General features: G+C 44.7%; 2 protein-coding genes across 6 annotated transcripts in view; one reads left to right on the top strand and one right to left on the bottom strand.

Moving 5' to 3' along the window:
• Positions 1 to 12,149, bottom strand: part of LAS1L (LAS1 like ribosome biogenesis factor) — a 43,992-nt gene extending 31,843 nt beyond the window's left edge. The window contains exons 1-7 of the mRNA XM_081847104.1: positions 12,023 to 12,149; positions 10,876 to 11,106; positions 9,469 to 9,594; positions 8,004 to 8,073; positions 7,766 to 7,847; positions 5,772 to 5,960; positions 947 to 993 (exon numbers count right to left, since the gene is read on the bottom strand). Of these exons, the coding sequence (XP_081703230.1) occupies positions 947 to 993; positions 5,772 to 5,960; positions 7,766 to 7,847; positions 8,004 to 8,073; positions 9,469 to 9,594; positions 10,876 to 11,057 (696 nt within the window). The 5' untranslated portion in view covers positions 11,058 to 11,106; positions 12,023 to 12,149. The remainder of the gene's footprint in view (positions 1 to 946; positions 994 to 5,771; positions 5,961 to 7,765; positions 7,848 to 8,003; positions 8,074 to 9,468; positions 9,595 to 10,875; positions 11,107 to 12,022) is intronic.
• Positions 12,150 to 12,195: 46 nt separating this feature from the next.
• Positions 12,196 to 26,644, top strand: part of LOC309333595 (uncharacterized protein) — a 67,987-nt gene continuing 53,538 nt past the window's right edge. For 2 of the 5 annotated variants that reach the window (XR_014152561.1, XR_014152562.1), the window contains exons 1-2: positions 12,196 to 12,508; positions 24,178 to 24,273. Coding sequence is in view for 1 of the 5 variants with exons in the window: in XM_081847328.1 (XP_081703454.1) it covers positions 12,429 to 12,499; positions 24,178 to 24,273 (167 nt within the window). In the remaining 4 variants the exon portion in view is untranslated. The remainder of the gene's footprint in view (positions 12,509 to 24,177; positions 24,274 to 26,644) is intronic. The other 3 variants (XM_081847328.1, XR_014152559.1, XR_014152560.1) reach the window with 3 other exon arrangements.

The raw sequence follows: 26,644 nt of genomic DNA, 5'->3' as shown, positions 1-26,644 counted from the left end.
GAATTGTGCTGTACAACACCAACAGTAAAAAAGAAACCAGGAGTAAGGCGGCCAGTGAAAAATAGCCTCACTGGATCTATCCATCAGCGTTCAGGGATGGGTCATCCATTGCTACTCATCCATTGCCAGTGCAGAAGTTATGGACTTTCATGATCTGTACCAGTAAGAAAGGGTGGGGAATCAATCAATCTACCTCTTTATTATGTTCAGTGATGAGAACTGGGGTGGGGCAACTTTCTGGCTCCACGGGCCAGATCCTTATCAGGATCAGCCTCGCTGGTCAAATTGGACAGGCAGGTGGGCTGTCAAAATCCTTTTCATGGAGTTTCTGCCTAGGAACCACACCACAAGGGATACTGTGTCAGCCATATGTTCCCGCACTTTTGGGAGCACTGAATGAGGCTGGCAAACTGCATGCTTCCCCACTCCCTGCCACTGACAAGGACATGAGAAGCAAGGCTGGAGTTTACAAGTGACAGCAGCTTTGCTGCTTTAATTGGCAAAACATAGTTATGTTTCTCCTCCCACTCCCAAAATCACTTTACAGGGATGGGAGAAACAGGGCTACTTAGTGCTGTGTTCAAGCATAAGAGAGCCCTCCATGAAGGCAGCACTTTTGTGAGCCTGAACCCAGCACTATACAGCCTTATTCCTTCTGACTCTCTCAAGTGGCGTCAACTGATAGGAGAGTAGGCATGGCCTCTCGGACTGAATTGGACCCCACTGGGGAGGTTCTCCACCCTTCTAACATGACATCTAAATGATATATAGTATGTACATTTGGAGCACAATTCCCTATTTGCAATTTAGTCCTCAGTATGATTCTCTAGATGCATTGTCAAAAGGTCCAGGAAAAATATAATGTGGTATATAGAGCAAAACTTCTTGAACTTTATATTTTACTACTTCAAAAATGAATCAGGAAGTACAAATCTGTGAAACTTACCTCAAATTGTTGATTTTTATAGGAAACCAGAAGTTCCACGACTTTCTCTGGGAAGGCAAGTAAAGAAGAAAGACAGTAATTGTTTTGAAATCTATGAAATGCAAAACACCCTGAGCACCATTTCTTCAAACAGCAAGATGCTAATTTAACAAATAACTAGATATTATTTCCATCATAAGAAGTCTTTCCATCATAAGACCCCTGAGGGTCATCTAGTCCAACCCCCTGCGAAATTACCCTTGAGGCCCCTTCCAACTCTACAATTCTATGGTTTTATGAGAGCTGATAAACTGAAGCTCAATTCAGATATGACTGAGGCAGTGGTAGTGGGTGGTTCCTTATACCTGATGGATGGGTAGTGGCCTGCTCTTGATGGGGTGACATTTCCTCAGAAGTAAATGAGAAGCACTGGGCATCATCTAGGTCAGCCCTTGCCTATGGCCATGCTAACTGGGACTGATGGGAGTTGTAGCCCAAAACAAGTAGAGGGCACTCAAGCACCAGACTGGTGAAGGCTGATGTGGGTAATACACTGCATTGCAGGAATGACTATCATCCTCTTCACATCAGCACCACTTCATACACTTAGGCTCCATTTAGGCCCCAAAGTTACTTAAATTTCTCTCAAGGCAGGTCACCTGTACTGCATGGCTGCTTTTTGTTGAGAGATGCTTCTGAAGCTGAAGCCTTTTTCAGGCAGGGATGCTAAAAAGCCCTGCAGCTAGTAGCCATGAAGACATGTACAATGAGGGTAAGAATGGTGAACTGACATCTAATATGCTCTCCATACCCTCATCTCCAGCAGGCCCCAACCCCAGGATTTCAGTGCTTCGGCATGACTCAATGCAGGGATGAAGAACTGAATGTGACTAGTGGGCCATATTCTTACCTCCACAACTCCTGCAGACCAAACCTTTCAAGCAAGTGGGGCTAGCAACAAGACAATAATCTGATGTCACAACAGCTTAAGGTGAACATTTTTCTTTCCCTATGTGCTTTGAATTGAGCCATGCAAGCAAACAGTGCTTTTAAGGTGCTGAAAATCAGCTGATTGCCAATTATGGAAAAAGCCCTGTGCCTTTACGAGTGCTGTAGAGATTATCAGATCAGGTTAAGGCACAGCTGGTGCCTGCAAACCCCGCTTTCAGCAGCAAGCAGGATCTTTTACCTGTGGACTAAATGTCCACTGTGGGGCAGTTGGGTATGGTTTGGCCAAAACAGCTTGGAGAGCCAAATGGGGAGGCCCAGTGGGCCTGATTAGGTTCTGTGGGTTGAAGGCTTCCCCACAGCAGCCCTAAAAGATGATGGAATATTTGGTGTAACCTCTGCCATCGTGCAAAGAAAACTGCACACACATTAGAAGTATTTTGTGGGGGTTTTTTTTTTTTTTTGAAGGGTTAATACTAATAAAAAAATGTTATTTATATCCCGCCCTCCCGAGCCGAAGTCAGGCTCAGAGCGGCTAACAGCAATAAAAGTAACACAGCATTCTAAAATCAATATTCTAAAATCAATTCAAAATCAAATGGCAACCACTGTGCCAGAGTTCTCCAAGGATCGCCAAAGGAGGGGGGTCAGACTGTGCCTTGGCCAAAGGCTGGTGGAACAGCTCTGTCTTGCAGGCCCTGCGGAAAGATGTCAAGTCCCGCAGGGCCCTAGTCTCTTGTGACAGAGTGTTCCACCAGATCGGGGCTACAGCCGAAAAAGCCCTGGCTCTGGTTGAGGCCAGCCTAACCTCTCTGTGGCCCGGGACCTCCAAAATGTCTCAAGGGCAGCCCCACGTAGAGTGAGTTACAATAATCAAGTCCAGAGGTGACCATTGCGTGGATCACAGTGGCTAGGTCAGGGCGAGAAAGGTAAGGAGCCAACTGCTTAGCTTGGCGGAGATGAAAAAATGCCGCCTTTGTTATAGCTGCAATCTGCACCTCCATGGAAAGGGAGGTGTCGAAGATTACACCCAAACTCTTAACAGACAGTGCTGGCACTAATTGCGCCCCCGCAAGAGATGGGAGTTGTCCCCCCAATCCCATATTGTCCCGACCCAGCCAAGGGACCTCTGTCTTCAAAGGATTTAACTTCAACCGGCTCCCACGTAACCATTCAACCACAGCTTCCAAACATCTGATCAGTGTGTCTGGGGCCGAGTCAGGATGGCCATCCATCAACAGATAGAGTTGGGTGTCATCAGCATACTGATGACAGCCCAGCCCAACCCAAAACTCTGGACAAGCTGGGCTAGGGGGCGCATAAAGATGTTGAAAAGCATCGGGGAGAGTATCACACCCTGCGGCACTCCACACACCAAGGAGTGGCGCAACGACAGTTCCCCCCCCCCCCAAGAGCCACCCTCTGTCCCCGACCAGAGAGAAACGAGTGCAGCCATTGAAGGACTGTGCCCTGGATCCCCACATTGGCGAGGCGGTGGTCCAGGAGTTCATGATCGACCATGTTGAAGGCTGCTGACAGGTCTAAAAGAATCAGCAGCCCCGACCCGTCTCAATTCAGCTGCCTGCGGAGATCATCTGTTAGGGCGACCAGAGCCGTCTTGGTCCCATGACCAGAGTGGAAGCCGGACTGGAATGGATCCAGAGCCAATGTTTCATCCAGGAACCCATCAAGCTGTTCAGCAACCTTACCCAGAAACTGAAGATTCAAAACTAGGCGGTAATTGGATAGCTCTAAAGGATCTAATGATGTTTTCTTTAAGAGCAGGCGCACCACTGCCTCCTTCAATTCCCCTGGGAATGTCCCAGTGCCAGGGGACAAATTGATGATATCCCCTTAGGGGCCCCCGCACCTCGTCTGGACATGCTCTAATCAGCCAGGATGGGCACAGGTCAAGAGGACAGGTGGTGGGCTTTCCAGCTCGGAGGAGTCTGGACCCGAGGACAGTCGAGGGGCCTCCAGTTCTGTTATTGTATCCAAATTGGCAGGGAGGTCATGGTGGAGCAACAGGACCTTCTCCGCAAAAAACCCCACAAATGACTCACAGCTATGTGTCAAATTGTTATTTCAATTTGGCTGTCCCTCAAGGGACGTTAAAGACCTAATTATACTAAATAATTGCGCCGGGTGAGAGCTAGTGGATGCAATGGAGGCTGAGAAGTAAGACTTCTTAGCGGCCTTCACTGCCATCTCATAGGTTTCCATAAAAACCCTATAAGATGTTCTTGAGGCTCTGTCGCAGGCACCCTGCCATACTCGCTCTAGCCGTCTGAGGTCCCGCTTCATTTTCTGGAGCTCCTCGGTAAACCAGGGAGCCCGGTTTCTGCGGGTTGCAGAGGGCGCTTAGCTGCAATCTCATCGATGGCTGCCAGGAGCTGGGTATTCCAGCCCTCAACAAGCTCAGTCAATGAGTCGCCAGAGGGAGCAAGGTCCCGCAAGGCTTGACGGAATCTATCAGGGTCCATCAGCCTCTGCGGGCGAGCCCAAATCGGATTGCCAACTAAGCAGGGTGGGGGTGGAAAGTCAATCCTGGCTTTCAGAGCATAGTGATCAGACCATGGCACCTTCATCGAAGGAGACATGATCACATCTATACCTGCACCAAAAATCAAATCCAGCGTGTGGCCTGGTTGATGTGTGGGGCCCGAAACAAACTGAGAGAGCCGTAGTGTCGCCATGGAAGACACCAGGTCGAGAGCCTGTGAGGAGGCAGTGGCATCAGCATGGATGTTGAAGTCCTCCAATATCAATAGGTTAGGGAACTCCAAGGCCCAGTCAGCGACTGCCTCCAGTAGGCCTGACAGGGTGGCTGCTGGTGCGCTAGGTGGCCAGCCAGCCAAGCTCTCCTCGGAACCCCGCACTAGGCCAACACATTCAATGCCAGAGATCGATGGCGATGGCAAAGCCCTGAAGGAACAATCTTCCCGGATTAATAATGCCACCCTTCTCCCCCGCCCCTCGGCCCACAGTCCACAACTGGTGGAGGACGGAGAAACCCGGGGGCGCCACCTCTTGTAAGGTAACTGTTTCCCCTTCTGGTCTCTGTCACACAAGCCAGGTCGACCCCCTGCGAGATAAAGAAATCTCGCAGGGTGGCGGTTTTGTTGCCTAAAGACCTGGCATTGCACAGCACCAGTGACGGAGGTGAGTAATCCTTGCTCACCCTACCCTTGTCCCTCGGGATGGGGCGCAGATCGGAAGGGGTATGAGTGTATCCGTATCTCAGTCCCCTTCGCCTATAAAATCTGTTCCCACTGCCACACCTCCCTTGCCCCTCCACAGTAGCAATCCCGAGCCTTATACTAGCCTCCATTGATGGCATTGATGTTATTATTTCCCAGCCTAATTATTCTGCTTATAATATCAACAGCTCGATAAACTCTAATTAGTCGAGTAGTTACCTATTGGCTTTAATTAACACAAAGGGGGATCTGTATTTCAAAATGAGTGTTCCTGCTCAGGGGTGACCAGGAGCCACGTAGCGCTGTTTGGGGCTCACATTGAGCACACTGAGCATGAAAGCTTAATTGCCATATAGATGAAGGTTGGGGGAGGTGGGGGAGGAAAGGGTAAAACATTGGAGAATAAGTTCTTTAAATCTAATGGCAACACCTCCCCAACCCTTCAGAGTATTATAAGCTTCTTAGGGGCCCAAGGTGCCTAGTTTCATCTCCCCAATTTCCATTTGAATTGACAATTCCATGCCTCAACTTCTCTCACAGATGCAGACTTGTTACTAGATTCATACCATTGACCTCTAGCTCCTTTTTTCTTCTCTCTGCCCCCAGATTCCTGCCTCAAGAAAACAATGCATAAATCCAGGATTTTAGCATAGCTGTAATTGGGTGGCAGTGTGTATCCACATGGTGACTATACTCACCTTGAAACATCACATTTCCCTGACAGTCGAGGGACTCCAATTTTTCAGGCTCCGTTATACTGCTGATGAACCCGGTACCTGCTAGTGGCGATTCTTCATCCTCATCCTCTTCATATCCTCTTACTAGGTTATTGGCCAACTGGCGGCTCCAATATGTTTGCCGGAGCCATTCCAGGACAACATCACAGCCTGGAGGTGACAACACATATACAGTATAGAGAAGATAATAAAACAAAGGCAGCCTGGTCAACTGAAAGATTTACAAGTAATTTCTCATAACTGCTCCATACAGGGAAACATGTGCAGAGGGCAGCAACAAGAGTGCATGTCTTTTCAGTGGCTGTCCCTCTGTTATGGAATGCTCTCCCAAAGGAGGTTCACCTGGTGCCAACACTGTCAACTTTTAGGCACCAAGAAAATACATTCTTGTTCTTTCTGGAATATGAATCTTCACATGGTTTATTTGCTTAATACATCCATATACCCCCATCCTACCAGTGGACTTAGGGTGCTATACAATGTAAAATAATGACTGTAACTAGCTTGGTGGATAACAACCTGGATGAGCTTGTTCTTAGACTTGTCTATGGAGGGAAGGTACTATGTAGAATTAGAATCATACAGTTGGACAGGAACAAATTTTTGCCCAGCAATGGGCTCCACTGGAGCAAAAAGACAGACTAGCACTTCCTCTCTTCCATCTACAGAGTGATGCTCTACTGCCTTCTGTTCCCCTACAAATGAACACTCTTATCTGTCCAGATCTTCAGACCATCCAGTTTTTCTATTGGTGAAAGCATTTACCAAGCCCTAAATGCACAGCACCACCTGCTGGAAATAATAAAGTACTGCACTTAGCAGTTAGGCATTTGGAGAGGCAGAGCAGCCCACTGGGGCTGAAGATCAGTAGGTGAAGGTGGAATTAGAGTTAAATGTCTCTTTTGTCCCAATGTTATCTCTGATTGAACAGGTCCTCAAAAGCATGAGACTTGCAATGGTTCCACATGTATCTCCAGTACTCCTGGAGCTACATGCTGAGTGGGTCATGTCCAGAAAACAAGGCAGACAGGCTCTTTTCATGCCAGGTAATCCAAGCAGGGACGAGGGTGGCACTGTGGTCTAAGCAACAGAGCCTAGGGCCTGCCGATCAGAAGGTCCTGCCAACCTAGCAGTTCAAAAGCATGTCAAGTTCAAGTAGATAAATAGGTACTTCTGGCGGGAAGGTAAACGGCCAGAAGTGGCTTAGTCATGCTGGCCATATGACCCGGAAGCTGCATGCCGGCTCCCTCGGCCAATAAAGCGAGATGAGCACCACAACCCCAGAGTCAGCCACGACTGGAACTCATGGTCAGGGGTCCCTTTACCTTTTTACTAGGTATAAAAGGGGATATAGTAATGTGTACTTAGGCTTAGCTGGAATACAGTACGAGGGGTTTGCTAAAGGCTTCACGGAAGGGACCGAGCAGGGACCGAGCAACGGGAGCTCGAGGATTCGAACCACCGACCTTCTGATTGGCAAGCCCTAGGCTCTTTGGTTTAACCCACATCCCTTTTTATACCCAGTAGATGGCTGTAATCTATGGGAGAGTCTTTCTTGAAAGTTCCAAAGATCTCAGAAGCCCACTCTGTAGTAATTCAGTGCAGGGCTTTTAGTGTGGCTGCTCCTGTTCTGTGGAACAGCGTTCCTGTTGAGATATGACATGCACCCACTATCTGCACTTTCTGGAAGCAACTGAATATATTTTTGTTCCCACAGGCTTCCCCAGCTGGATAAATGGATATTTACCATGAGTCTTTACTTGTTACAGGTTCAGAATCATTTTAAATGTATTTGTTGTTTTCAGTTTTAAACTGATTTTAATTATTTGTAAATCGCCTTGTCACCTATTCTTCCCATTTACCCCTGCTTCCATTTCTCCAGGTGGGAGCCTCTAGAGTCTGGCCCGTTCTCCTACACAATGGGTACAGATAGCACTATATAAAACTGCACTCACCTTTTTGGCAAGCATCCAGGTGAGGTAGGTTGCCATGGGTCAAATCATGACGAAGGTTCACAATCCAGACTGGGATGTTTAGCTATAAAAGAGAACCAAATGGTCATTAACATCAAAGGGGCAAGGGGTAATGGAGATGAATACTATATGTGTCATCATTATCCAACTGCCTGCCTTTGTGTGTGTGTGCTGAGATGTCTGTAACCTGCAGAGACTTAATTCTCTGGAAGCTTCCTACCTCTTTTGCTAGGCGTCTCAGTGGAATGACGACCGTTTTCTGCTTCCGCTCTGTGATGAGGTTCACAAACCTGCACATGAAAGAAAAAATTACCCAGTACACAACTGATTCTAGTTTTTCATGATACATTTGTCTGAAAAAAAAATGTTTCCAGGAATGCAGTCAAAATATAAAACTGGAATAAAGCTTTATTTTGTTTTCCTGAACTGAACCTGAACTGTTGTTTGAATGTCTCCACTGAATGTGAATCCACAAAAAATAAATAAATAAAAGTTAAGTCAATAATATCTGGTGTGGTACTCTAAAGGGTATCATCAGATTTAATCAGTATGAGCACAATGTACATGTCTCTGACTGTAAGATTAAAATTAACATTTCAAATTTATTACATACTCAGAATTCTTTTAGACCTATCAGCTTTCTCTGCCCCACAACACTAATCAAAACATGACTTAAATACTTAAGTTTGATTTCAAATTACAGCCACAGAATATCTGACTGGTAAATTCTTAATAGACGAATAAAGGGCCATCTTCATATATGAGGATCAGACTGAATCAAAGGCATTGTGCATTACCCTTTATACAATTCACCTAGGAACATATTGCTCTATTTATTTCAGAATTTTATAGAAGACCAGTCATATACAGTGGTACCTCAGGTTAAGTACTTAATTTGTTCCGGAGGTCTGTACTTAACCTGAAAGTGTTCTTAACCTGAAGAACCACTTTAGCTAATGGGACCTCCTGCTGCCGCCGGAGCACGATTTCTGTTCTTATCCTGAAGCAAAGTTCTTAACCTGAAGCACTATTTCTGAGTTAGCGGAGTCTGTAACCTGAAGCGTATGTAACCTGAAGCGTATGTAACCCGAGGTACCACTGTAATTCCAAAATTTGATGGTTGCTGGATGATGCAAACTTGTTTGTTGCCTATAGAGCAGCTTCATATGCACTAGCATAAGAGAAAGTTGTGGGTGACTTTTTTTTTTGCCCCAAACAGTGTCAGCTGCCAAAAAGATTATTTAATCTAAATGAATTGGGAACCTAAATGAATTGTGAAATGCCTTAAACCAATCATCTTGGATTGTCTGGTTTTGCTTTTATTATTTAAATCTAATTGAATGGCTGTATTAAAATTCTCTCATGCAAGCTAGAAATGAACCTGTTGGTTCCTATGTGGCAACTCAGTTACTAAACCTTATTTCACCTTAACTGAAATCAAAACAGAATTTCAGTTGTGAGTAAACCTGAGCTGGAGACAACACCCAAGAACTTAATGGTTGGTATTTTAATGTATACTGCAATTATGAATTATATATATACTGAAAATGCTATAATGGTATGACCACTTTCTACAAAGAAAGCCTAATCTCTCCCTGCTTAGCACTAGGGGTGTGGAATTACTGACTAGCACAAACACCCTTTCCAGCCCTCTAATCTTCCTTCCTCTGTCTACCCGTTCTTACCTCACAAGAGCTAGACCATACGTAAGAACCAGTTCATGGGATTTCAGAACACCAGAGGCATCTAGGAGTTTACAACGAATCAGATCCGCAGTGCACTCTACAGCTAATGGCATCCTATGCCCATACCTAGGTTTAAAGAGTGAAACACAGTGAGGTCAGGATTGTCTCCATTCTGAAGACAAAAAGCATATACTTACCTCCTAGAGCAGTAGTTTTCAAACTCCGAGTTTAAGAAAACCCCTTCCTCAAGGAGACCTGTGAACTCCTTGAACTGTGGAAAAGTGGCATACAAATAAAATTATGTAAGTATGCCATTTTTTTTCATCTGGAATTGCCAGAGAGAGGTGCTGTGAGAAATTGACCAGGATCTAGATCAGGGGTAGGGAACTTGTGGTCATGCAAATGTTGAATTCCAAATCCTATCAGCCAGCATGGCCAAGGAATGACATGAGTCCAGCAACATCTGGAGTGCCATAAATTCCCCACCTTTGATCTAGATCAGTGGTTCTCAAAGGGTGTGGCAGCAGAGGAAGGTACATGTGGCAGGAAGATTCAAGAACATTCAAAGAAACATTTAAACACTTCAGTGCAGTATAGTATCAAAAAAAATTTTTTTGAATATGCAACCAGAAGCAGAATCCATGCCTCTCTTTAAGAGCATTTCTCTCAAATTAGACCTAATATAAATGAGATTACCCGGCAAAAGCAAACTCACTCCTCTTACCGAGTCTGTACTTAAGATACATATGTAAGAAGCTCATTTATATTATATTTCGAGAATGATTCATGTTTCTTATGTAGCTGCATTGTTTTATATTTTCTGGATGTCCCATGATCATATTATAAAGTATTCATGTTCTATGTTATAAAGCAAGCATTGATGGGAGCCGTTTCTTTTTGTTTTCCAATGCATTTCTTATCAATAAAAAAATTAGTGAGGTGCAAGCAAATTTTTATTCTGAAAGTGTGGCCCAGAGAAAAAAGTTTGAGAACCACTGATCTAAATTCAAGAGAAAAGCCAAGAGCTTGGAACTGAGAAAAGAATAGGTGCTGCTAAGCAGAGGAGGAGTGGACAGAGGTCTTCACCCCTAGCAATCATAGGATAGAGCAGAGCTTTCCAAACTGTGTGTCACGACACGTTAGTGTGTCAGTTGCAGTGTGTAGATGTGCCATGTGAATGCTCCCTGCACTTCTCCTGGGACTGAAAGGGGATAGTTTAACCTTCAATTTGCCGAATTACTGTGTCGCGAAATAATGCATGTCTAAAAAGTGTGTCACTAACATGTAAAGTTTGGAAAGCTCTGGGATAGAGTCTGACTCACCTTATCCCCTGCCATCCTTCCCTTGCACTTCAGGTACCTCCCCACCTGCTTGCTGCCTCTATAACCCGTTCACATTCCCTCTTACCTGCTTTTCCAAGCAGATATTCGGTCCAACGCATCCTGTTGTATCTCACGGTCCCCACAATATAAGCCCACCATCACTTGGTCCCATTCAGCTTTGCTCTCCCAAGCCACGACACTCTGTGGCCTCTTCCGCCAAGACATCTGCTTCCATCCTGGGGTTGTGCTACTGGGACCACTAGACATGCTGTCGCTCCACTCTTCAACAACCTCCGCAGATCCAACACTATCAGATCTAAGGATAAAACAAAACTTTTGTGAGCTGAAACGCACCAAAGTCAATGTCTCATATGCATTCTCAAGCTGACAAGTGCTGTCCCTACATCCCACACAAGTTCAAAGGTCAGCTTGGACAAAACTGGCATTTACTCAACTTCCAGTAGGCAGCTGTGCTGCTCTGTTGCAGCATAAACCAAAGAACATCTTGATGCACCTTTAACACAATTAAATTCTTTAGCCTATACTTGATGCTGTTTTCCTGCATTTCTGTGGTGGTCCTATATCCATTTATCGATCTAACCATACACACATAAATAAACATACATTTTTGTGTGATGCATATATAAATATAAAGAGACATTTCAAAATATTCACACAGCTCTGGATCCTGGTAAGATTCTGTTAATCACTAAAATCATACACTGATGACAATTACTAACAGTTTTGCATCCGCTCTCTATAAATATATCACACGCACACTTACACTCAAGTCTCTGCTGCTTTTGCTGCATTTACTCAGTAGCAATTCATACCTTCACGTTATACAGACATCACACAAAATACATAATATTTCAGATGTATACACTTAAACATATAAACTAACACACATAAAGTTTATAAATTAGGATCGCTATATTTAGTAGTATTTATGTGATTCTATGTTGTATTGAGTTGAACTACTGTAAGGCCGCCGCCAGCACATGGAACAAAAATTCCTACGAATACATTCATGTACTGTATTTACTGACGTACATACAACACACACGCACACACTGTGTGGCGATACCCGTGTAGGGAGGTGTTCCATATACTGTACACATACGATGCAAAGCCACCACTTAGGTCCCCACCGCCGTTCTCTGCCCCCTATTTGGGAAGGGGGTGTGTGAGGCGCCTGTAACCACTCCACCCGCCCCGTCCCCCACGTCCACCTTATGCTGAGCAGAACCGCTGCACACACTTATCTCCTGCGCCGATGGGACCTGCTGAGGAGCAGCGAGGCTCCCTAGCCCCTCCAAAGTCAAGAAGAGAGTAAGCCGACCGAGGGGAAAAGAAAACGAGCGGGAGACAAAGCAAGACCAATTACAGCGGCAGGGGCGGGGCGAAGGAAGCGAGGGAGCAATCTGACTGGGTGCGCGGCGCCCCCTGCGACACGGAAGCGGATATGAGGGAGAAGGCATAAACATAGCTGCGGCAAGACTGTCCCCGGTGGCTGAGCTTCCGGGGCTTTCCAGGCTTGGGGTTTGTGGTTGCCGGTCTTCACCTGGGCGGAAGTGACGGTTGCCCATAGCAACGGCACGGGATTCCAGGGTTTTAAGGGTAGCTGCGGAAGCCTCTATGTTTTCCTCAGGCGGGAGCGCAAGCGCACAAGCATGCCATGCTCGCGTGAAAGGCGTCAGTACTGAGAGGTGACTCAGGTGGGTAAGAGATAAAAGCATCTTACGAGTTTATTTGGGCTTCATCCATTTTTTCATCCAGGCTGATGTACCTGGCTCTTCCCGTTCCCGATTTATATCCTCACGACAACCCTGTAATATCTCAGGCCGAGAGGCAGTAGCTGAGTGGGAATAGGGAACCCTGGTCTCCTCCAGGCCCAACCACTAGGCCAAACTGCCCCTCACAGCCCTGTAAACTTTCAGCAAAAGTTTTTGATGAAAGAACAACCCCTCACGCTCTCCACACACAATTTTTCACACAAAAATGAGATCCAGGTTCCATTGCCTCCCCTTCAGCTATTATTTGTGAGGAAGTCGTGGCAGGGCTTCTACTGCAGCTGCTGTTTCTACACCAGATCCTTGAACCCCTCCATTTTTTTCAACAGTCCCCTCTCAGCCCTGACCACACTATAACCTGGCAGTAATTTCCCTGATTCATAAGACTGAAACCTGCTTTATACAAATGAATCCCCCAAATGCCTTTTGAGACCAAGTACCCAAGATTGTTTAGTGTGGCAGCACCTACACTTTGGAACTCTGCCTGTTGGGACCAAGCAGGCGCCACTTGGCCATGAAGGTCGCTGGGTGATGGCAGGCCTGGGTAAATGTCCCCTCAAAATGTGAAAGTGCATAAAAAATCTGCTGACTCTTCCTGTTCAGTTGTTGCTTACTCTGGCTCAGCTTCTCCTATGCTGAAGATGCATCTTTAAACATGCCCATGCCTACAGACTCCAGTACTCTCTAAGGAATTTTACAACAGCTAGGACTGGCAATCCTACCAAGGCCCCTGTCTCGCTATGAAACAGCAAGATTCAGAGGGACATGGAAATGATCACTCCTGAGTGGTTTCTCTGCTACTGTGGAGCACGTTCAGTTCCCCTGATACACGGCAGAGTATAAATGAGATGAAGCAGGCAGGCAGGATGACAGAGCATAGGTGGTGGAAGTCCCACTGCAAAGATATCCAAACACAGGCAATCATGCCTACTCTGTGACTGTGAAAACACAAAGCGGACCTACTCCATTGCTTCCAAGTCATCATCAAGAAATCAGCTGGTGGAGTTTTTCAGGGTGGTCAGCAGGCTGTAGGCACCTACATCAGTGGAGTGGGCCCAGAACACTTCTGTGAGTTGCTTACTAGGCACTTTGAGGGCAAGGTTTATTCATCTCCATAGTGAGCTAGATGCTGTGATTGATGTATTCCCAATTTAGGTTTCAAGCACTCCATCAAGCCATGTTTTGTGGGATCAGTTTCAGCTTTTGTAGCCTGATGATGGTGGCAGGGTGCTTGTGAATACATACCCAACAACGTGTCATTTGCACCCTTGCCCTTCATGAGGGAGTGATGTTGCTCAGATAGAAGGAGGTGATAGTTCAACTACTCCTGGGGGAAAACCCACCCTGGACCAGATGGCATTTAACAACTACTGCTCTGTCGTAGATACCAACTTTTGGGACAAGGAATTTAGGGAGCCATTGTGAAACAACTGCAGGTGTTCCTGGAGAAAACAATATGTAGACACATTTCAATCTGCTTTGGTCACCCTGGTAAATGACAACTATTGGGAGAGGGAGAATATGACCCTGTAGCTCTAACAAAATCTCTTATTGGCTTTTGATACCATTAACCATGGTATCCTCCTGAACCATCTATGAGACATGGGTGTAGAGAAGAGATGTTACTCAGAAGAGTCTCTTCCATGCCATTCCTGGCCCCATTGCTGTACAACAGCCCTGCAGTGCTTTCCTTTAAAAAATAAAAAAAGCAGTTCAGCTGCTTTAAAATAAATCGAAAAGAATAATTTCAAACTGAACACCCCACCCCCTCCACCTTTCCCCAACCTAAAGGCATAGTTCAGATGTCGTATAAGCACTGAAGTAGAGGCTGAATGTTACTAATGTCAGCATACTAATGCAACCATATATTATGGAATTTAGCAAGTACAGTGCTCTTCTACCTGGTCGTTTCTGGAATTGCCCCTTTTTAGGTCACAGCCTCAGAAAAGGGAGGAAATGATCAATTAACAATCAAACCTAGGCATCCTGGACCAGTGTACCTCACACCTCCAACCAACCCATTGAAATTTCTTTAGAGTTTAAAGTCAGTTCCCCAGCTCCTTGCTTCTCTCTGAAAATAAATTACTGTGTTTGCCCACTCTGACTTTAGACCTCCAGTATCATGGTCCCAAGCAGCAGCAGCATGAGGAAGAAACAGTGACCTTGCAGGACTCAAAAACTTCTCCAAAGCAGCACTAAGGAATATTTTGCATGGGAAAAATAGTGGACAGGAATACTGTGTAGTGGGGAAAAGCTCTGGGGTGGGGTGTGATATGCAGGTGGGAAGCAGGTGGGGAAGGGCTAAGTAGGCAAAAGATCACTAATAACCACCAGTACAACTAGGGAAATTCATCGCTTGATATGTTCCATGTTGCAGACCAACCATATTCATGGCCTTCTGCCCTGCCTGGTCTCACACATTTTATTCCTGGAAGTGTGGCAAAAAAACCCCTGTCCATCCCACCGCATAATAAAGCTGAAATGCACAAGTGTATACTATAAAGACAGCTTCTTGTTTAAATACCTACTATTAAAAACCATGATGCCCTTGGGGGTCTTCCATTAGTTTTTTGATCAGGCATAATGGGATTAGTAGTAAACTAGGAGCCTGCAAAAAGCATTTCCAGTTTATTCCCTTTGTGCCTCACTAAAGGGATTGAGCATAGCAGGGCAGGAACCAAGGAAGGATGTACAGCAGCAGATTTACATAAAGGCTGCATTCACACTATGTATTTAAAGCACATTTAAAACATTCTACCCCTCTTCCTCCCCCAAAAAAAGAATCCAGAAAGAGTTGTTTGTGTAGGGTGCTGAGCTCTGAACTATTGTTCACAGGATTCTTGGGGGTCATAGAATCATAATTATAGAGTTGGAAGGGACCTCAAGGGTCATCTAGTCCAACCCCCTGCAATGCAGGAATATCAGCTAAAGCATCTAAAACAAATGGCCATCCAACCACTTCCTTTTTTTATACATATTAGACTCACCAAGAAGCTGGCCTGACTTCTTCAACAATTGAATCCTCCATTAGATTTTTAACCCTTGTCAAGTTCAGGACCTCAATAATTATAAGGGACTCAGTCATCATGCAGTCTAATCCCCCAAACTTACAACAAAACAAACAAACAAATGTTTCCACCTCCCTGTAATGAATGCATTGCCAACTAAATACAGTGGTACCTTGGGTTACATACACTTCAGGTTACATACGCTTCAGGTTACAGACTCCACTAACCCAGAAATAGTACCTTGGTTAAGAACTTTGCTTCAGGATGAGAACAGAAATCGTGCTCCGGCGGCGCGGCGGCAGCAGGAGGCCCCATTAGCTAAGGTGGTGCTTCAGGTTAAGAACAGTTTCAGGTTAAGAAATGATCTCCAGAATGAATTAACTACTTAACCCGAGGTACCGCTGTATCTGGCATTTGTCCTTGTTTTAAGAGAATCAGCTACGACCAAGGAGCCCAACTCCTGGAGAGTTAACTCACAGGTGTGGCCTGGCTGGAGGACTTTAATTTCTACTCTGCGCAGGTTCTGAGGCCTCATCAATAATAAAGGGCAATTCACTGTTAACTAAGCTTGTGTTACGTTCATACATAAATAGCAGAAAGTGCCCCTCGCCCCAGTAGTAATTTTTATCTACTGCTCTCAGAAGGTGGGATATTAGCAGCCCAGTAGAGGGCATTCTCTGGCAGCTCTATGGATTTATAAATCCCTTCCCAAAGAGCTAAGTCTGGCACCTGCATTATATAGTTTTTGGGGTATGCTGAAGACACAGATCTTTAACCTGTCTTTGTCAGCATAGATTTGTGTTTTCATGACCCATCCTGTGACTGCAATTTGTTTTAACTGTTTTTAATATTGAATTTTAGCAAGACAAACAAGCCATCCCTTCCCCTGTCTGACTCTTAAATTTGTTTGTAAATTCGGATCGAGACCTGAATAACAAGGAACTGGTATGGCACCTTTTGACAGTGGCCCAGGCCACAACTACCAAGTTCTGGAAGGCTTTTGATCTCAATAATCTTGATTTTTGCTATTCCAAGGCTTGGCCCTTCTTGAAAAGATCTTGCATAAGCAAAAGTGTGGACTTCCGGGTTAGCGCCTCCGGCAATGGCAGAATTCCTCTGATCGGGAGGAACTTGCTCCGTGGAATTCAGGGTCTGGCCGCCACGGTGAAGGCGGAGACCCACTAAAAATCGCAGGCGGGAGAAGCCTGTGAACGTGGGATTCGGCTGGCACCTTTTGCGCCTCCCCTACTCGCGGGGAGACCCAGTTTTGGGGATCCGGAGCAATGTGGGGTGAGCGGCGCGGTACTTCGAATTGACTGCTTCTTTCACGGAGTGAAGCCGCATTGCTGTTGCCGGAGAGCGCTGACTTTTCCTGTGGACAATTTGATTCTAAACAACTACTCGTGAGTAGAACGGAAAATTGGATTTTTAAACGTCTTAATTTGGCACCGAAACGGGGAGGTTTCAAACAGGAAGTCCGCCTTCCCCTTTTGTAAATAGATTGAAGCAAAGAATTTGCAAGCTAAAGTCTTGGAAAGTCCTATGTAAAGGATTAAACTTCCATCGGCTAAAATTATTAAACTCCCCTTGGAGGCAGGAGAAGAGGGGGGAAATTTTGGATCGCGTAAGCCTGCAGGAGAGGGTGAAGAAAGTTGGATCACCACCGCTCTGAACCTGGAAATGGACTGCTAGTAAGACTGACTTTTTGGGAAAGTTCATTGACTGTGACAGTTAGTTAAATAAGAGAAATACATTGCTTTCATTGTCTCCTGCGTTTAAAAAGGAGTAAAAGTAGCTGAAAATTGAAACTAATTTTACTGCTTGAACTGTGCTTAAAAGGATTGATACAAACAGAAATTGTTTCCCTCTAGAGGGAGCCTTTGAAATTGTTACAAGAGTTGGGCTGGTGGAATCTCCAGCTGCAAGAGAAAACCGTGAGATTGACCTTGGATTGCTTGAGAATGTCGACAGAAGAAGCCTTAGTGATTGCACTAAAGTGAGTCGTTGGAACAGCTCCACAAGAAGACGGATGTGATGAATATTAAAATTGATATTTTGGGACAAAAAGTGAGGAATCTACTCTGACATGCCAAATGGTGGAGAAAGCGAGGGAGAAAGTTGTGGTTGTTGAACCTAAAGTAATACAAGTGGAGAGGGAGAGAGCCCCAGCCTTACAGAGGCAATTTGATGATTACAAGTTGTTGCCCTCTATGATTGAATTCAGAGAAAGTCAGATTGGAACCCTGCTTGGACTGGAGAAGGAAAGTTGGATAGATCACCTCATGCAGGGATTTACTGATCTTTGGGATCTGGGTCAGGAGGAAATTGGAGTTGTGGGGACCTGCAGATTTGGAGGGACTTTGAAACACGTCCTGAAATATCTTTTGGATTTTAGTTTTAACCACGGAGATGTGGATGACATGTCGAGAAGGAATAAAAACATTGTTAGGTTGGAGCTCCCCCGAGACCTACTCTTCAGCATCAAAGAAAGGAAATTAAGAACAAGATCAGCAGAAGACAAAGTAAAGTGTATGTATAAATACGAAGAAGATTTGCAGAAGGGACCTGGAAAAGAGTTAAGAGCCTCGTACAGAAGATCACCAGGTTGATGGTGATTGACGGAAATGACTGGCAGAATCTGAGACCAGGGAGAAGAGATGGTGGAAGAAGATTGGAAAAAGTTTAAAGTTTATTTATAGAAATAGGGTAAAATTAATGAGTGTTAGAAAAATGTTGGAATGAAATTATATGGCTTTAGTAGAAGTGTTATAAAGAGTTAAGCATAAATAAGTATTATAGTATTAATGGAAATAAGGTTAAAATAAGTTAAGATATTTATATGACAGAAAATAGTGAAAGATGGAAAGGATTTGCTGAAACAATTAATAGAAGTGGAATATAAAAAGGGAGGTGAGAGGAAGTCGATGAAACAAGGGAATGAAAGATAAAGCATTGAAATGGTATGATGTATGTTTTTAAATTGTTTTTGTTCTGTTTTGTTTAGTTTAATGCGTTAATGTGTGGTGTATTGATTTTTCTTTCTTTTGTTTTTTTCTTCTTTTTTCTCCTTTTCTTTTTCTTCTTGTTTGTAAGGTTTAAAAGTAATAAATATTATTATTTTTTTTAAAAAAAAACATAAGCAAAACTTCCCAGGGGCATAAGTGATCAAGATCCCTTCTTTGCCATTTGATCTCATTTTATTTTTTTATATACAAACTCAGGAATGTTAGGTACCACAGATCTATGCAAGTGTCCTAATTTATTACATCCTAGTGTTGTTTATTTCTTTGAAATGGACTGAGACCATGGAACCCTTTGGTAATTACAGACAACACATCCTTTCCCTCTCAGTAATGCTTTATTATTAGCTTAGGAAATCACAGCTGCATTCTACATTTCTTTATTGACAATTGTGACAACTAATCTTTGTTTTTTTAAAAAACACACAATCTTATTTCTTTTTTCTGTACAGTCATACCTCGTGTTAAATATGCTTCAGGTTGAGCTTTTTCAGGTTATGCTCCGCGGCAACTGGAAGTAATGGAACGTGTTACTTCCGGGTTTTGCTGCTTGCACATGCACAGACGTTCAAAATGACATCACACGCATGCGCGGAAGCGGCGAATCGCGACATGCGCAGACGCAGGTTGCGTTCGCTTCAGGATGTGGACGGGGCTCCAGAACGGATCCCATTCGCATCCAGAGGTACCACTGTATTTGCCTCTTGTTGTTAATGAAAATACTTTGAACAAAGATTGAATTTTTAATTGTCATAATCCACCCTGGGTAGGCTGGTGAAGGTGTGGTAACAAATTTTATTACCATCCCTGACTTTTTCTTTTCAAAGGTAAAAGTCATGTCTGTTCCTCCTCCCCACTTTTCTTCAGGCCCCAACCACTGCTGCCAAGTGGCCCTTAGATGGTTGTGCCATGCAGCCTGCAGAATGAAAAAGGCTAAGAGGCAAGGAATTGGACTTAGAACCTTTCACATGCAAAGCATGTGCATTAACGCTGCCCCCCCCCGACCTTTTCACCAGAAAACCACATAATTTCTTTCACAGTACTAGCAATCCAGGGGATGCAGAACTCTAAGAGACTTTCAAAACTGCATGCCACTCTGCTGCAGAAGTATCTTTGCTCTGCTGGCAGCAATTGTTTATGATCCTTTTGGTCAGAGAGGGCTGCATGACTTCAACCTGTTATTGTGCACGTTTCGAATGCAGAAACACCTGATCACCAGTGTCAGAGAGTGTTCCAAAAGGTGGGTTCAGAAGATAGTTCAGTACAATTAAATTAAATTTTTCTTTAAATCTGATTTAGGCAGGCACGGCTCTGTGAGAGAGATTACAGCTAATGTTTATTTGCCAGCCAGGGAAAGTTGTTGTTGTTTTTGGTTTTTTTACAAGCCCAAGAGGCTGCAAAATTGAAAAATGCTTCCTAACAAATTAATTAGTCTGTAAGCATCCTTCAGCTTTTTGTAGGTAACACATTAGACATGTGGGGAGGACAAAGGAGGAGGCTTCTCTGTAGCAGAATCCCTTTTTCCTTCTGACTCTTTGGAGACAATGACAGCAGCACACAGGTTCCTTGGGGGTGAATGTCGTTTGCTGCCAGCATTGGCCAAGGCCAATTAAGGATGATCAAAAGCTCCTTCCTAAAAATTCTAGCCTCCAGCTTGTTCATAATCAAATTAAACCATAAAAACTGCATTTAGCAGTCGATTTTCTGGTCCTTTGAGGTGCTGCTGCTGGAGTTGGGCAGATGTAATGTTCCCAGTCCCTTCACCCTGGGTCAGAGATAGGGACTGCAATCTCTACATGGTGGCAAACCATGAGCTCCTTGGAGAAAATGTGGTGTGTAAATGCAAGTAATTATTATTATTTGCTTGCATAAAGCTTATGCAGAGTATGCCTGGTTTTATTGATCACGTGTTCCGATTTGTTTGTCAGGAGGTTATATGACAGTGAGCATTCAGCCTGATTTGTTTGTGCTGTGTTTATATATCTTCCTGTTATTCATTCATCCAATGACGCCAAGGTTGCAGGTTCGATCCCTGTATGGGACAGCTACATATTCCTGTATTAGTGGGGGTTGAACTACATAATCCTCCAGGTCCCTTCCAACTCTACAATTCTCTGATTCTATCATCCACACTTTCAGAGCATTTCCCTGTCACTTTTCTAACTACAATTAGTCATGGTTTTTAAAAAGTGAATTTGTTGTGTTAGTATGACAGAGAACTTTAATACATTTTAATTACACAAATCAAAATCTTCAGTATTCCCTTGAATCCCCCCTGCAAAATATTGACAGCTGACCTTAAATACAGAGAGTAAAGCCAGTAGAGCAAGTCCTATTAGTGGGACTTAATTCTCAGGAAACATGCAGGGGTTTGTGCTAGGCAAGTATGTTGGCATATGTCTCTCTTTGCATTGGACAAACCTATCTTTGAAGGCATCCTACTTTTCAGAATGAAAATAAATCCCAACATTCCTGACCATTGGCCATGCTGGCTAGGGCTGATGGGAATTGTAGCCCAACAGTGTCTCAGGGTCATCAGCGTGGTACAGACAATACTGGGCAAGGTGGATCAATGGCTTGACTCAGAAGTTTCCTATGTCCCTGTGCACATTTGACAATCTGCCCAATGAGACGTTTTCAAGCATTATACCACCACTTGGAGCCTCCACCACATAACAAAAACAAGAGCTTTGTGGCATCTTAACATATCTTAACATAAACATTATAGCATAAGCCTGCATATGACAAAGTGAACTAGCCCTGTAGAAGCTTGTGTCATAACAAAATTTCTTAGCCGTTCTCTGTTGTTTATTCTGCAACCCACTCACATAGCCTGCCTCTTTGGAATTCGTTATGCAGACACATTTCCAGTATGGCTGTCATTGTGTTTGAATTGTAGCATTGTAGTCCATTCTGTTGTTCTTGAGTTACACAAAATGCAGCCATCCTCCCATCTGATTGAAATGCCAGGCCCCTCGCTGAATGATGATTTAATAAGTTCCATGAGCAATCCTGGCCGTCACAGCAAATTTCAGCAATGGAGTGGTGTGAATCAGCAGTGGAGAAGCAAAACACACCAAAGAGCTTTCATTTCCAGGCCAGGTTCTCAGCCTTAGTTGCTGGAAGGATTTTCTTTTTCCTCCCACAATTTCTCCTTTCTGAACAAGCTCAACATTTATTGGCTATGTGGATGCAAAGTGAGCTAACTAATAGGTTAACACCCTTCAGTTAAGAAGAAACACTCATCAATAGTGCCTGTTTTTTGTTTTTTAAAAAAGACAAATAAAAATTCCAGATTTATTTTTTTTAATTTAAAAGCAAGCACTTACAAAACCTGTGAGTAGCAGGCAATGGCCTCATTTGGATGTAGCAGTAAATTATGATTTAGTATTAAATAGGTTTGCGATATTTTGAAGAGCAAAAAGGGGACACATTTTCTGTGACACATTTGTAGGTGGGCTGGGGGGGGAATAGTAGTAATAAGATAAAAGGTGTATTGAAATATTTAATAATGGTAATAAAAATGAAAATGGAGAATGATAAATAAGAGATGTCAGTTAAAGTGGAGTAGAAAGAGAAGGGGAGATATAGTTAAAAGAAGAAGAGGATTCCCCCCCCCCCCCGAAATGGAAGAAAAGGGGGGAAATGATTAAAAATACAAAAACAAACTAAAAATAGGGAGGATTTTTAAATATATATATATATATATATGTAAGGATGAGGATGGTACTGCTGCATCCAGAAGTTGGAGCCATTACTGAGGCAGCATCCTTGAGGGCTCAGGCTTTCCCCATGGGTGCTGGCATATTCAGTCTCCTCTGCACTCGCCCACCAAAATGTAATAATAATAATAATAATAATAATAATAATAATAATGATGATGATGATGTACCAAACCAAGCAACTGAAAGCAAACAAAACAAATTACTGATGGGGGGGGGGGTCTGATCCGTAGTAGCAGGCAGCTGTGGTCCTGGGGCAAGCAGTGCCAGGAGCCACTGCGCTCTCTCCCCAGCAGCACAACCATTACGTCCCTCACACACCTTCACAGATTACTGGGCTTGGAGCATGTTGGGGACTCGTGCTCCACATTGCCACGCAGGAGCACCCTAGGGATGTGGCTAGGGCTTCCCTGCATACCCAAGCCCCACTAGAGCAAGCCGGTTCCCAGCCGGGAAAGCCCTTTCCCCTGTGCTGCTCCTGCTCCTCCATGCCCTGGTGCCAGTCATGCTTCTCCGGCTGCTCCTGTTCGTCCTGCTTGGTCTGGGCCAGGCACCGTGGCCGGGAGGTGTCTCAATAGCCTGAGGAGCCTTGGCGGTGCACAGTGGTAGCAGCCATTTGGAGGAGGAGGAGGAGAGGCCACAGGTGCAGGTCTAGGAAGGAGACCCGTGGTGCCCATACAGTGGTACCTCGGGTTACAGACGCTTCAGGTTACAGACTCCGCTAACCCAGAAATAGTACCTCAGGTTAAGAACTTTGCTTCAGGATGAGAAGAGAAATCACGCAGCAGCAGCGCGGTGGCAACAGGAGGCCCCATTAGCTAAAGTGGTGCTTCAGGTTAAGAACAGTTTCAGGTTAAGAACAGACCTTCAGAACAAATTAAGTTCTTAACCTGAGGTACCACTGTATAAGGTGCTGAGCAAAGGCCCCAGTGACGAAGGAATGGCGGGAGTGCAGAGCGGGAACCCTGCTTCTGCAGCCCTGTGCACTGTGCAGCTGCAAAGCACACTGCTTAGCTGGGTGTGCCCTGCTGGCCATTGTGCTCCTCAATGGCAGCATCCTTCTGGAGTGGGGCTGGCCTCCCCTGCTGGCAAAGGGAGAAGAAGACAATGAGGGCCATAAGGCTCCTGCCTCCGCTGCTGAATTTGGCCTGCTACCAAACCAAAAAACCCCAGACATTTTGCCAAGTTTTAAAAATCCTCCTGGACACAAATTTTACTCCTGAAAAAGAGGACGTGTCCAGTAAAAACCTGACATATGGCAATTACATGACTAGGCCACATGCTCCTCTTTTCCACTCTCTTCCCTTGAAGGAGGGCTCCAGTGGGTTGGGGAGGTCTATGCTGTAGTTGAGGCAACCTGACAGTGAGGGTCCTGGGGATGATCGAAGCATGGGGTTTTCCCCTCAACCCACTCTCCAACTCACCCATCTCTGCAACAACAGCCGTGACCTCTTCCACCCTTGCCTCCCTCTCTACAACTAATGGAGCAATCCTTGACACTTCCATGGTGCCTCATGTACCAGCTTCCGCAGCACAGTCAGACACTAGGAGGAGCCCTATCCAGAGGGGGGGGTGCCCTGTCCAGCACTCAGGGGGCAGAGACCCCCTCCTGCCTAGATGCAAGAGGCTCCTATACCAAGCATAGTGATGGATTGCAGAAATGCTTGCTGCGCTAAGTTGCGTCCGCCCTGTTCCTTTATATAGAATAGCAAGGGTATGTGTCATTGTCGGATCAACGTCTAAGCCTTGGGAGCTAATTCACTTGCCTTTGTGTAGCTGAACCTTGGATTAATTATGTGCATTCCCTGTTGTGCCTTAACCAGCGATTTGCATATGTATTGTAGGAATCTGGATATTAAAGCCTTTGAAAAGAATCCTCCTTCAAGCTCTTGTTTTTCAGCAACTGGGAGCCAGGTGTCAGAGGCCGTTGCCAGGGTCAGGTAAGTAATAACTCAAAAGGTGCCGGTGAAGTTAACTCTTTATTCAAAGAAACAAAACAGCTCAAGCCTAATGAGCCTAGTAACTTTTCACAGTGAGGCAGTTGCAAGGACTGAAGGTCCCCACCTTCCCACAGTTCCCTAAATCTCCTTCCTGGATCCTTCTCAAGCAACCCGAGTCTCCTCCTTCTTGCCTCTCTTTCATCTGTTCTCTTCATTCCTTTTCATGCTCTGGGAGACCAGGATGGTTGCAGCTGGAGGGGGAGACCCTCTGGCTTCTTCAACAGCTTACCTGATGTCTGCCTTGTGCCCCCTCCCTCCTCTAGCCTCCGCATCTGCCTCTGCTTTTAGATTGCTCTCTGCCCCAGTCTCTTCCTGTTCACTAAGCCCTGTTGCCTCTTTAGCTTCTGACACATCCTCCCAATCTTCTCCCTCTGACCACTCATTGTCATCCCACCAATAATCCCCTGGCTTCCTCCTTTGTGGGTTACCCAGCTGGTGCCTCCCACCATGCTTCTGCATCCAGCCAGTCCATGGCCCTAGGATAGTAGCCTTCGTCCCACTTCATGTTTTAAGCCATTCCCAATTCCCAAAGTGGCAAAAAGCTCAAGGTGCCACATTGCATTGCGCTTTAGAGTTGTAGTGTCATCATGCATTTTATTTTGTTTATTTGTTTTTATGAACAAAATTTGTACACTGCTGAATTGTAACTAAAACCCATAACCTATGTGCATGTGTACAAGACATAACAGGAGTAAAGGTCCTAAAAAGTGTGGGCAAGGCACAAGAGTGCATGGTTTGCCTCCCCATGATCAAGAGGGGCTAAAAGAGGCAAGTGTAATGGCAACTTCCATGTAGGAGAAGTCTCAAGTGGCGTGCGCAAATTCCGTCGAAGGTACATAAGCATAGGGGTCACAGTCCTACTGTTGCTTCAACTGCTCTGTGAGGACACAAACCAGGGAGAGTTAATGCCTGCTACGTAGTTCCTAGAAGTGTGTGGCAGTGTGTATTCAGTGCTTAGGAGCTGCTGTGTGTACTTTTGTCAACAAGAATAACTATCTGTCGTTTGCCCTCCTTGACTGGATGTGAGCAGGACACTCCACTGCCCCTTGGGGAAACATAAACACCACCAACAAAAACATTTCAATAAACCATTATGCTATCCTGGGAGATATGTTTATCACTCCTTCTAATAGCGAACTCAGCTGCTGAGTGCTGACATTATAGCCATAACACTGTTCTGCCACCTCTGCATTTCATCTCTCTGCAGCAAGTTGGCAATGCCAGTGGCAATGTGAAAAGCCTGACAGCAGAGGGCCTGTGTGGCCCACGTAAACATCACATAAGGGATTGGGGAAATGATTTTTCCGGAATGGAATGTCATTAAATTTGCCATCATTACTGACTGGGTCAGTATATAGCACAGTGGCAGGAACAGCTGGGGGTGTTTCTCCATAGAGCAGCTCCCTTTCAATCAAAGCCCGGTGTGCAGCAGTGGCTCGAACCTTTTGGTGTGCTTAAATTGATTTTCAAAAAGAATATCATGCATCTTGTTACAACAGCACAGTGTTACTTCAATATAGACTTAACAAAAGTCACTTCCACTGACACAGTATTAATCATAGCAGTTCTTTCTACTCATAACCGCAAAGATTATTGATCTAAATATTCCTGTTTATCTCAAAAACCAAGAACAAGCAAGCAACAGCACTCTTACTACACAAACACCTGTGATTCATATTCAGTAACAGTGGTGGGACAAAGGGCCTCCCAAGTACTTCACAGCAGGGACAGTGATCTCATCTCCTGGCAGGCTATCTGCAACCCTCTGTGTACTAAATAGATAGGTTTTTCTCAGAGAGAAATTTACAAAATCAGCTAACCAGAGGAAGAGGTACATTACATGAGCATGCGTGGCCAGTGTTTAGAACTGCCACAGTTCATTTTGAAAAATAATAAAGTCTCTTTCTTATGACTAACCAAAATGTCATAAAGTAGTGAGCAAGCTTTTGAGTCCACAAGAATTCTTCATAGGGTCAGATGTTGGGTAAAGCTGAGTGGCAGCTATTTAAGTCAACACGTCTGCACTGGCTAACTAACTAACTAATTTATTTCTTTATTTATTTAATTTGTGTCCTGCCCTTATGCCGTAGATTTCAGGGCGGTTCACAACATAAAAGTACAAGATAAAAACACAAAAATCATAACAAAACCAGAAAAAACCGCCTACAAACCAATAACCCCCTCCCCAGACTCATCAGAAGGGGCACTGCTATGGGGACTGCTATGAAGAGTGCCCATGCTTTAGAATTTACCACTATGTTGCAAAGTAGCATATTAAAATGGTGTGTGTTGGTTTTACTGACCATTAATT

The sequence above is a fragment of the Podarcis erhardii genome, assembly GCF_964252035.2.
Source record: "Podarcis erhardii genome assembly, chromosome: Z".
Taxonomy (NCBI): Eukaryota; Metazoa; Chordata; class Lepidosauria; order Squamata; family Lacertidae; genus Podarcis; species Podarcis erhardii.
The sequence above is the reverse complement of the archived record's forward strand: the minus strand, read 5'-3'. Positions and strand labels throughout refer to the sequence as shown.